Source organism: Panthera leo, chromosome A1 (assembly GCF_018350215.1).
Source record: "Panthera leo isolate Ple1 chromosome A1, P.leo_Ple1_pat1.1, whole genome shotgun sequence".
Classification (NCBI taxonomy): domain Eukaryota; kingdom Metazoa; phylum Chordata; class Mammalia; order Carnivora; family Felidae; genus Panthera; species Panthera leo.
The window spans coordinates 86,732,710-86,746,037 of record NC_056679.1 but is presented as its reverse complement, the minus strand read 5'-3'; the positions used below and the strand labels follow the sequence as shown (position 1 = coordinate 86,746,037).

At 34.5% G+C, this 13,328-nt stretch overlaps 1 protein-coding gene across 1 annotated transcript; it reads right to left on the bottom strand.

Moving 5' to 3' along the window:
- Positions 1-10,935: 10,935 nt before the first annotated feature.
- On the bottom strand, positions 10,936-11,877 carry LOC122229726 (olfactory receptor 6F1-like). Its single transcript, XM_042955142.1, has one exon. It carries the CDS (start codon positions 11,875-11,877, stop codon positions 10,936-10,938), a length of 942 nt encoding a protein of 313 aa, XP_042811076.1.
- Between the last annotated feature and the right edge of the window lie 1,451 nt (positions 11,878-13,328).

The window sequence follows — 13,328 nt, the reverse complement described above, 5'->3', positions numbered from 1 at the left end:
CATTCTTATACACTAACAATGAAGCAACAGAAAGAAAAATAAAGAAACTGATCCCATTCACAATTGCACCAAGAAGCATAAAATACCTAGGAGTAAATCTAAGCAGAGATGTAAAAGATCTGTATGCTGAAAACTATAGAAAGCTTATGAAGGAAATTGAAGAAGATATAAAGAAATGGAAAGACATTCCCTGCTCACGGATTGGAAGAATAAATATTGTCAAAATGTCAATACTACCCAAAGCTATCTATATATTCAATGCAATCCCAATCAAAATTGCACCAGCATTCTTCTTGAAACTAGAACAAGCCATCCTAAAATTCATATGGAACCACAGAAGGCCCTGAATAGCCAAAGTAATTTTGAAGAAGAAGACCAAAGCAGGAGGCATCACAATCTTAGACTTTAGCCTCTAGTACAAAGCTGTCATCATCAAGACTGCATGGTATTGGCACAAAAACAGACACATAGACCAATGAAATAGAATAGAAACCCCAGAACTAGACCCACAAACGTATGGCCAACTAATCTTTGACAAAGCAGGAAAGATTATCCAATGGAAAAAAAGACACTCTCTTTAACAAATGGTGCTGGGAGAACTGGGCAGCAACATGCAGAAGATTGAAACTAGACCACTTTCTCACACCATTCACAAAAATAAACTCAAAATGGATAAAGGGCCTGAATGGGAGACAGGAAACCATCAAAACCCTAGAGGAGAAAGCAGGAAAAGACCTCTCTGACCTCAGCCGCAGCAATGTTTTACTTGACACATCCCCAAAGGCAAGGGAATTAAAAGCAAAAATGAACTATTGACACCTCATGAAGATAAAAAGCTTCTGCACAGTAAAGGAAACAACCAACCAAACTAAAAGGCAACCAACGGAATGGGAAAAGATATTTGAAAATGACATATCATACAAATGGCTAGTATCCAAAATCTATAAAGAGCTCTCCAAACTCCACACCCGAAAAACAAATAACCCAGTGATGAAATGGGCAGAAAACATGAATAGACACCTCTCTAAAGAAGCCATCCGGATGGCCAACAAGCACATGAAAAGATGCTCAACATCGCTCCTCATCAGGGAAAGACAAATCAAAACCACACTCATATATCACCTCATGCTAGTCAGAGTGGCTAAAATGAACAAATCAGGAGACTATAGATGCTGGAGAGGATGTGGTGAAATGGGAACCCTCTTGCACTGTTGGTGGGAACGCAAATTGTTGCATCCATTTTGGAAAACAGGGTGGAGGTTCCTGAAAAAATTAAAAATAGACCTACCCTATGACCCAGCAATAGAACTGCTAGGAATTTACCCAAGGGATACAGGAGTACTGATGTATAGGGGCACTTGTACCCCAATATTTATAGCAGCACTCTCAACAATAGCCAAATTATCGAAAGAGCCTAAATGTCCATCAACTGATGAATGGATAAAGAAATTGTGGTTTATATACACAATGGAATACTGTGTGGCAATGAGAAAGAATGAAATATGGCCCTTTATAGTAACATGGATGGAACTGGAGAGTGTTATTCTAAGTGAAATAAGCCATACAGAGAAAGACAGATACCATATGTTTTCACTCTTATGTGGATCCTGAGAAACTTAACAGAAACCCATTGGGGAGGGGAAGGAAAAAAAAAAGGAGGTTAGAGTGGGAGAGGGCCAAAGCAGAAGAGACTTTTAAAAACTGAGAACAAACTGAGGGTTGATGAGGGGTGGGTGGGGGGTGGGTGGGTGATGGGTATTGAGGAGGGCACCTTTTGGGATGAGCACTGGGTGTTGTATGGAAACCAATTTGACAATAAACTTCATATATTGAAAAAAAGAGTCTTCACATGCATTTCAAAGATCTTATATGCACCTAATTAACATGTAATATTTAATTAGATATAATAGAATCACTTGTGCATAAGGAAGAAGAGTGATGATGTTATATTTAACATATTTATGGAGGACTAAAGCAAGCCTCTCTCCATTCTAGATTGGTGGACATTTATAAGGAATTCATGTCCAAGGGCCCCAGAGCACATAGCCTCAGGAGGACCACCTAGTGGATGGTCTGACTTGTTCACAAGTCAGAAGGCTAACATTGGAGTCACTAGTGTAATCTCTCATACATTTCTCAAACTTTTCCAAAAAAATAAAGGAGAAGGAAACCTTCTAAATGCATTCTATAAGGTCAACATTACCCTGACACCAAAAGCAGACAAAGACACTGAAAAAAAAAAAAAAAACAAAACAAAACAAAAGGGAAAAAATCAAAACAAACAAATAAAAAGCCAACGGCCAATATAAGTTCAAATACACTCACCAAATCATTAGTGAACCAATCTAACTATATATTAAAAAAAAAGTTACTACAATCAGGTGGTATTTTTTCCAAGGGTACAAGGATAGTTCAACATTTGTAAACCAATCAATATGATACGTTCATTAACAACCGAAAGGATTAGAACCCTATTACCATAATAGATACAGAAAAAACATGAGACTATGAACAACATCAGTTTGTGATAAAAAAAAAAAAAACTTGCAATGCAGTAAGTTTATACGAAACATGTATCAATTAATAAAGGCCAAATATGAAAAAGCCAAAGCAAACATCATACTCAATGGTGAAAAACTGAAAAGTTTTTCTCTACTGCCATGAGCAATACAAAGATATCTACTTTCACCCCTGTTATTGAACGTGGTACTGAAAGTCCTAGCCACAGGATCAGACTAGAGAAGAAATAAAAGGCATCCAAATTAATAAGACAAATGTAAAATTTTCACTATTTTCAGATGACATAATACAATGTATAGGACACCCTCCAGACTCCACCAAAATCTACTAGAATTGGTAAATTAATTCAGTTGCAATTTTATATGCCAATAATAAGGTAGAGGAAAAAGAAATTAAGAAAACAATCCCACTTACAATTGCACCAAAAGAGTAAAGTCCCTAGGAATAAACTTTGCTAAGGAAGTAAAACACCTACCCTCTGAAAAGTAGACTGATAAAAGAAATTGAAGATAACACCTAACAAATGCAAAGATATATTATTCCCAGGTACTGGAAGAACCACCATGTATTGTAAGAACCACAGTTGTTAAAATGTCCATACTACCCAAAGCAGTCTAAAGATTTATTGTAATCCTTTTCAAAATACCAACAACATCGTTCACAGAACGAGAACAAATAATCCTCAAATATGTATGCAACCACAAAGACCTCAAATAGCCAAAGCAATCTTGATAAAGAAGAATAAAACTGGATCATAACAGTTCCAGATTACAAGATATACTATAAAGGTTTATTAATCAAAACAGTATTGCACCGGCACAAAAACATACACATAGATGAATAGAACAGAATAGAAAACCCAGAAATATAACTCGGGCTTTATAGTCAATGACACAGGATGCAAAAGTGTACAATGGGGAGAAGAGAGTCTCCAACAAATAGTATTGTGAAAATTGGGCACCTTTATGCAGAAGAATGAAAGTGGACCACTTTTTACACCATATACCAAAATAAACTCCAAATGAATTAAAGACATAAATGTGATACCTGAAACCATCAGACTCCTAGAAGAAAAGTTAGGCAGTAATTTTTTTACTTTGTCTGTTGAAACATTTTTCTATATATGTGTTTTCAGGCAAGGGAAACAAAAGCAAAATTAAACTACTGTGACAACATCACCAAAATTAATAATCTTTTGCATAGTGAAGGAAACAATCAACTAAACAAAAAGCCAACCTTTTTTTTTCATTTTATTTATTTATTTAGCTATCTATCTTTTTTTTTATTTTTTAATATATGAAATTTACTGTTAAATTGGTTTCCATACAACACCCAGTGCTCATCCCAAAAGGTGCCCTCCTCAATACCCATCACCCACCCTGCCCTCCCTCCCACCCCCCATCAACCCTCAGTTTGTTCTCAGTTTTTAACAGTCTCTTATGCTTTAAGCCAACCTTTTTTTAAAGGCAGCCCATCAATGGATGAATGGATAAAGAAAATGTTATATATATATATATATATACACACACATACATATATATGTATATATATATAATATTTAAATTTTATATAAATATTTATAATTTAAATTTAAATTTTACATAAATATTTATATATATTTTATATGAATATATATATTTCATATACACACACACACACACACACAGTGGAGTATTACTTGGCAATCAAAAAGAATGAAATCTTGCCATTTGCAACTACATGGATGGAACTGGAGGGTATGAGGCTAAGTGAAATTTGTTTCACTCATATGAGGACTTTAAGAGATAAAACAGATGAACATAAAAGAAGGGAATCAAAAATAATATAAAAACAGGGAGGGGGACAAAACAGAAGAGACTCATAAATATGGAGAACAAACTGAGGGTAATGGGAGGGGTTGTGGGAGGGGGGATGGGCTAAATGGGAAAGGGGCACTAAGGAATCTACTCCTGAAATCATTGTTTCACTATATTCTAATTTGGATGTAAATTTTAAAAAAAAAGAAAAAAATAAAATTAAAAAAAAAATAAAGGCAACCTGTTTTGAACAAGACATTTGTAAATGATATATAAAATAATCAGTCAATATTCAAAATACATAATAAACACACAGTACCAAAAAAAGGAGAAATAAAATAAAAAACAAAAATTCAATTAAAAAATGGGCAGAAGACTTGAGTAGACATTTTTCCAAAAAAAAAAAAAGATACACAGGTGGCCAAGTGATGCATGAAAAGATGCTCAAAATCACTCATCAGAGAAATGCAAATCAAAACCACAAGATATCACTTTGTATCTGTCAGGATGGCTATAATCAAAAGCACTAGAAATAGCCAAGTTTTGGAGAGGATGTGGAGAAAAATAACCTTCATGAATTGTTGGTGGAAATGCAAACTGGTGCAGCCACCGTGGAAAAAACAGTATGCAGGTTCAAAAAAATATTAAAGTGGAATTACCATATGATCCACTAATTCCACTACTTGGTATTTACCAAATAAATTAAAACACTAACTGCAAAAGATATATGGCCTCTATGTTTAATGCAACTTTGTTTTCAATAACCAATATATGGAAGCAACCCAAGTATTCATCCACAGATGGATAGAGAAAATACCATTTATGGCACAAAATCAGATATATACATCAATAGAACAGACAATAGAGTTGAAGTCAGATGCATACATATATATATATATATATATATATATATATATATATGCATTCATATATAAATATATGAACTTCCTTATACATGTATGTATATATGTATTAATATGGTGGAATATTACTTAACCATAAGAAGGAGAGTTTGGCATTTATTATTTTTTTTAATATGTTTATTTCTGAGAGAGAGAAAGAGAGACAGAATGTGAGAAGTTGAGGGGCACGGAGACACAGAATCCGAAGCCGACTCCAGTCTCTGGGCTGTTGGCAAAGAGCCTGACATGTGGTTCTAACTCACAAACCATGAGATCATGACCAGACCCAAAGTCAGATGCATAACTGACTGAGCCACCCAGGCACCCAAGACTTTGGCATTTTTTAACAACATGAATGGATTTAGAGGGTATTATGCTAAATGAAATGTCAGAGAAAGACAAATACCATACCATTTCACTCATATGTGGAATTTAAGAACCCAGAAAGACAAAGAAAAAAAAATAGACCCTTAAATGCAGAGAAAAAACTGTTGGTTATTACTAGAAGGCAAGTGCGTAAGTGGAAAGGAAAAATAGTAAAAAAGGGTTAATAGTACACTTATTGTGATGAGCACTGTAATATATAGAATTGTTGAATCATTATCGTGTATACATGAAATATTATACACCATATGTTAATTATACTTCAAGAAAAAAGAAAATAAATAATTTTTTATTTTATTATACACCATATGTTAATTATACTTCAAGAAAAAAGAAGATAAATAAAAGGTAATACCGACAATTCACAGTATTTAATAAGCAAATTACACTGTGATTCATTTTATCCTAATTGTTGTAATCTTTATATCAGAGAGACTCTTATTATGCTTTAATTTGTTCTTGAAATTTTATTTGATATATAATGGTTATTTTTAAAAGTATGCTAGTTTTTCAGATGCCCCATGTTCTTTCTGGAGTATTTATTTTAATTTAGTTGAACTAATTTTCTTTACCTTCATTGGTTAACGTTGGTAGTAATTCCTATCAGGGGTAGAGGGTTTTTTTTTTTTTTTTTTTTTTTTTTTGTACATATTAAAGAATATATCTTTTTAATTTATAGTTCATATGCTTTGCTATTATCTGTTATCCTAAAGTGAGAGAACATACTATAAGATGTTATTATGGAGTGGAGCTTGTCCATTTGCAAATTTCACTCTCGAACACAAGGTAAAGGGCAGTTGAGTAGGCTGGACACGCTTTTAATTCTAAAAATATGGATAAAATTCTTGGGTTCCAGAAATAACCCCAGGATTGCTAGAATTTCCTGGGCAGATTGTTACCTTTAAGGGAACACTCATCTAATTGCAGATTAGGGCAATATGTCAATGTATTGGTGACAATGTATGAGGGCAGTAATTAGGATCTAGTACTAGGGAGATTTTAAAAATATATGGTACCCCATGAATATAAAGTAACAAATTAAAAGTGCTCCTTACCACAGCATTAATCATTATTCAATATATTTAATCACAAAGTGAAAACAATTAAGCTACAGTATGATGTGTATAGTATACTAGGTTTTTGTGTAGTAAGTATTGTAAGTTCCTATTTATTTCATACACCTGTGTCTTTAGCTTTTTACAAAGAAAATCTAGGAGAATGGAATGTCAAATAAACACTGGATCTGAATACAAGAAAGCACTCTAAATTGTTTCCCTATGTAGGCAAAAGAAAATAGGGTAGACAAGAAAAGTGAAGTGTTGTGATTTCTAAATGTACGTCTTCTTATAATAGCTTTGATTTTTGATAACCATGACATAATTTATTATTTGAAGTGAAATAAAATAACATGAATTAGGTACTATGAATACATAAACATATGAACTATGTGAAACTTTAAGTGAGCAATGTTTGAGTGAAAGATACCTGTTGAGTGGAAAATGGTGCTATAGAAAGGGTTGAGTTTTTCAGTGAGTTCAAAGACTGCCTTTAGGAAGTGATGCCCACAAAAACATCCTGAAGGAAGAGGAGCACACTGTGATTGCTGCTGGGGGGAGGGGTCCAGTGGAGGAAGCAATGTGAGCCGTGGCATGTGGGAGAATGAACATGGTTAGGACATAGTGATAAGACAATCTAGTGAGGCTTTACCTTTGAAAAAAGAAAGAGCAAGGCAATTAGTGATGGGCCATACAGGGCTTCTCAGTCAGGATGACTTATTCAGTTTATATTTTTAAAGCATGACAAAGGTATTGATCTATTTTCAGCAGGGAGAAAACGTGTTCTGTAAAATGTCACCTCTGGTTGTGCATGTAGTTCTCACTGAACTATGTATGTCCTGAGAGAAAGATATTCAAGTATGAGTGCATTGTAGTTCAGACTCTGGAAATGTCTAAGGACTTGGAAATATGTTCATGCATTTTGAAATAATTTGGTAGTAAAAATAAGAATTTGTGATGGATTGGCTATAAATCATGATAGCATAGGAGAATAGTGATGGCGTTGGTGCCCTACTTTCCAACCTAAATACTGAGGAGCCTCTAACAATATAGTTTTCTTTTCTTTTTCTTGAGGAGGGTAAAATAAAGCTGACTTCAGTTTTCTACGTGTGAGGTTTCACAGCACAAGCCTACAAAAGCCTTTGATTTCACTATGAAATCATCAATGAGACAAGTAGATATTTTACATGAAATCCCATAACTAGTATTTCAGAGAAATACATAAGTAAAAAGTTGGCGTTAAAAATATAAAAGGTAACATTTATTCTAACACATTTACACCGCAGAGAAAGCTATAAGACCAATAAGATGTTTACAAATTCCTATTTCAGGAAGTTTCTTAAATACTTATAAAAGTAATGTTTACATACACATTTATTGCCAACTCTGTTCACAAAACTTTATGTATGAATATATTGTCTCAACTTAGAAAACAACAAGTAAATGTTCTCTTATTAATATATTTCTCATCTCCAGTACCTTTTGTGAAGTTTCATAAAACACTCTTGTAGTCCTATAATCAAAGTAAAATTAAATATTATTTGACTTTTATTTTGATGTTTCCTCATTTTTTTAAATTTTTAAACTAGTTTTCCTCATTTTTTTAAACTCACATTTGCATTTTGTGTTATGCTATTACACTGCTTTATGAAGATCATCAGCAGGATAGATTTTGAGATTCCATGATAATTTGCTTTAATGCATCCTGCTTAAACATGTACTAGGGTTACAATGAACCAGCTTGTAATGGATAGCTTTCCAATGAACCACCTTGACTGCAGTTTTTGAAAGTAAGACCAAAGAAGTTACAAAAATATAACAATGGGATGAAAATGAATGAATGGAACAGGAAAACTTCTTTTGTATGTGTTTAAACTGAGTCATGAATGTCTCAAGAACACATTTGTTCCCAGGTTGGCCCTAGCATTAAAAGAAATCCAGATACTTGGGTGCCTGGGTAGCTCAGGGGGTTAAGCATCTGGCTTCAGCTCAGGTCATGATCTCACAGTTTGTGAGTTTGAGCCCCACGTGGGGCTCTGTGTTGACAGCTCAGAGCCTGGAGCCTGCTTTGGATTCTATGTCTCCCTGTCTCTCTCTGCTCCCTCCCTCACTCACCCTCTGTCTCTCAAATACGAATAAATCTTAAAAAAATGAAAAATCCAGTTAGAGCTTTGGGATGACTAACATAATAAATAAAGGGAAGATATAGATTTTTTCTGGCCAAAAAATTAGATTTGGAAATATTACCATATTAACAAGTATAAAGAATTCTATTTTCAGTTGTGGGTGGTTAAGAACATGTCACCCAAAATATGCCACTTTAACATATTGGCTATTTTGGGAAACAGAATATGCAGGGAGGGCTCCCTGATTTCCCTCTTTTTATCTAAAAGCAGGTCATAACATTCCCTAATGAAAGGTGTGTACCCTGTCCCAGGAAGAGAACATTCTCATCACTGTGGACTGAGAGTTGATCCCAATATGTACCTATAAAACAAACCTATTAAAATAATACTTGAATTGCTTTAGTTTCTCCCATATATTTCCTTAGGCACTTTCCCATAATTACTGCTCAAGCCTATTTGTCTGTCACATAACCACAATTAATCATTCTTTGTTTAAAAATATATATAAGCTCTTGGGCCAAATGCTTCTTCAGGTTCATTCACCTTTTACAGACCCCCATGTGCACATGGAAATTAAAATAAAATGTGTATGCTTTTCTTATGTTAATCTGTCTCATGGCAATTTAATACTTAGTTTTTGCCACAGAACCTGGGAACATAGAAGTTTTCCTCTCCTGCAGTAAGATGGCATTCAAAACAACAGTGTGTTGATACAGAACGTTTCCTTGTTATTGTGAGAGTTTTACATAGCTTTTGATATTTTGATGGAAAAACGAAGGGTTAGAAAAAATGTTGATGTATGGCATAAGTTTTTTATGTATATGTATAGGGAATTTTGACAACATTTTCCCATGGATGTGTTCTGTTTTAAAAATAAAACCTAATTAGGAATTCAGGAAAAAAAAATATTACACTGTTCATAATACTAGAAAATGACACACCAAAGTTAACAACAATTTTAAGCATTGGCATGTGTAAGAAAGTCTTGGTTTTTTATATACTCATGCCATTAAAAATACATTATTTAGAGCCTTGGTTTCCTAAAGTAGTGTGTCTAGTGATTTAATCTCCCTTTTAGTCAACTAGGGATCCTATTGAACTGTGTCCTTTCATTCAAGAGGTCTGGGGTTTGATATTCATTTCTAACAAGCTCCCTGACTATTCAGATGCTTTTACTGCACTGATATCACTTTGAATGGAAAGAGTTGAGGAAGTGATTGGGTGGAAAACACTTATCTTAAAAAGTTTAGAAAAACGTATTTCCTCTAGCACTTTGTCATCCCTTTTGTCACTAAACTGTATTTAAAATATAAAGTTTCTTCATAACATAAGAAGGCAAACATAAGAAAGGAAAACCTGGTTTGTGCTCCTATTTTCTACTTTTTCTTCTCTCCTTCTTAATTGGTTTAATTTATTCTGATCTGATTGTCTGCTTGAATATTTTATAAAAATGCAAGATGATTGATACGTGTTTTACTATGTTAGATATCCTATTATGGTACTGTCCAGTTCTAAGTTTTTTCTTTCTTTTTCCTTCCACTTCTTATCCTTGTTAACATCTGCTAAAGTTTTGAAATTCAATTATCTAGAAAAATCTGAATTATATAATATTTTCCTATTTTTAGTGAAATTTTCTATTTATGTTTATATGCATAATTTAAAAATCAACTTTAAAAATAGTGCTGGCTTATCATATGTGTATATTATATGTTTATTTACTAAGTTATATTCACATACAAAGTGATATGTTTATAAGAGCACAACTACCAGACAGAGTAACACTGCTCGATTCAACAGAAACAGTCTTTGTCCCATAGTTATTGATAAAGTATAAATTATAAAAGTACTCAACTGAAATATGGGACTAAGACTACTTTCCTATTGTTCATTATGTGTGGGCAGGGAGCTTGTGTGATTTATCTCTTTATCACAATGGCTCAATGCCAACATTCTTAAACATAGCAATTACAGACCATCTACTGCAGTAGAATTCAAAGCAAAATGTAAAGAACACAGACATGTTCATATTAGGTGATGGCAATTTTGCAATATACTTTTTAGTACTTACCATTTGTAAATGTGGTTTGGGAACCCATTCTAAATTGACATTCTAAATTGATTATTTTAGAGTATCTCTCAAATCGTTCATATATCAGGCCAAGAGCAGTCTCTTTTGTGATAGAAGTTTTCTGAAAGCTTTCTTCACATCTCTGTTTCTCAGGGTGTATATGAGAGGATTTACCAATGGAGTGACCACACAGTAGAACACTGAGATCACTTTACCAATAGTGAAGTTGTACTTGGCTGGAGGGCGAACATAAGCAAAAATAATGGTGCCATAATAGATAGATACTACAGTGAGGTGGGAGGCACAGGTGGAGAAAGTTTTCTTCCGAGCCTCCCGAGAAGACAGCCTGATTATTGTGACCACAATGTGCCCATATGAGGACATAGTGAGAAGGAAAGAACTTAAAATCACAACAGAGCTACATGTATACCCCAAGGCCTCCACCAAAAATGTATCAGAGCAAGACAGTTTAAAAATGGGGTCTGAGTCACAAAAGAAATGGTTGATCTTCTGGGGACCACAGAAGTTTAGATGGGAGATGAGTATAGTAGGTAGCAGAGGGGCAATGAAGCCCCCAATCCATGATCCAGCTGAAAACTGCAGGCACACCCGAAGACTCATGAGAACTGAATACCTTAAAGGGCTGCAGATGGCCAGGTACCGGTCATAGGCCATCACTGCGAGCAGGATGCACTCTGTAGCTCCCATGGAGAAAAAGAAGTAGTACTGGGTTATACAACCAAAAACAGAGATGGTAACAACCTGTGCGAGGCAGGTGGCCAGCAACTTAGGCACCGTGGCTGTGGTGTACCAGATCTCCAGGAATGACAGATTTCCTAAAAAAATGTACATGGGTGTTTGGAGTGCGACATCCGTGAGAACAATGAAAATAATAAGAGTGTTTCCCATGAGGGAGAGCAGATACACAGTGAGAAATATCACAAACAAGGTGAGCCGCAGATAGAGAACACTAGAAAACCCAAGAAAAATGAACTCTGTCACTGCTGTTTGGTTTGTTCCATCCATATCTCATTGTCTCTGGTCTGTAATAAACAACAAAGCCCAGAATATGGAGGATGAGCAATAATGGTTATTTGTGTATTAATTTATTTCCTGATGATCATGGACTCCTAATAATAAAGAAAGTTAAGGGCGAGCAATAACATAGTTGGCATCTTTATAAACATTTTCCATGGATTAGCTCACTTAATTTACAAAATAAATCTCTAAAGTAAATACTCTAACGATCCACTTCACAAATGAACAAACTGAGTAAATTGCTTATTCACAGTTGCAACACGTTAAGTGGGAAGGTGGATTTTTGTACCTAGGTAGGTTGTTTTAAAAAACTACAGTCCAGGACGATATATAAAATGTGGCTATTGGAAGAACATGGTTTTGTTTCAATGCTGAGGAACTAATATCCTTCCTAGCCAATCCACCAGTAAAGGCTGGTGAACATAACAGCCACAATCAGAGGCCAGTGGGTGGGGAAAAGTGTCCTTTAGTATGGAGGTCCTGGTCCATACCAGTTGCCTTCTGAATATAAAGGATTGGCTACAATTTTAACTCTGTGACCCTCATTATATGTCATCAACTAGGTTTGGGCAAAAGATTAGTATATGACTTCTCCAGAAAAACAAACAAACAAACAAACAAAATGAGTAAAATTCAACATCAATATGGAGATATTTTGTTCATTAATATTATGTTAACTTTCCTAATTTGTTTATTTTTTGAATCCTTGCACTCACCAATGTTTCTATAGTGGTTAGGAACAGTCAAGCAAATAATTTCAATTCAGAAATAAATTTATCCTTCAATTTGCATGATATTTGTTTCCATAGTTTGGCTATTGAGAAGGCAGACTTTGTGTGAGATATAGCCAATTACCAAATTTTTAAATGTACAATACTATAGTTATGTTAGGTGTCTTGTCAAAATTAAGAAAAAACTAGAGAAATCATGTTTTTAGAGAAACAAAGTATTTCAATGAGTGTATTTCAGTATACATGTGCACTAAGGCCAAAGTATCTGCATGATAAATAGAAAATAGACTAGATAAATTATTAGTACTCATAATAAAAACTTTCTTTTACGTGTGAATCTCTCTCTCTCTCTCTCTCTCCCTCTCTCTTTCCATCAATGTATAACAGTTTCTTTAAGTTCCATTTGTAAAGATATAAACTTGGTATCCCCTACATCACAATGAAAAATAAGCTGAATGCCATGTGAAGGCAATTGTATTCATATGTATAGATCTAGGTTAAAAGTTATGGAGGTTTTGGATGATAAAATTCTATTGAAATATGTTGATAGATTTAATTTAAACAATTTTTAAGTTTATTCAATTTTGAGAGACAGAGAGAGACAGAGTGTGAGTGGCGGAGGGGCAGAGGGAGAGGGAGACAGAATTCGATGCAGGCTTCAGGCTCTGAGCTGTCAGCACAGAGCCCTAGGTGGGCCTTGAACTCACG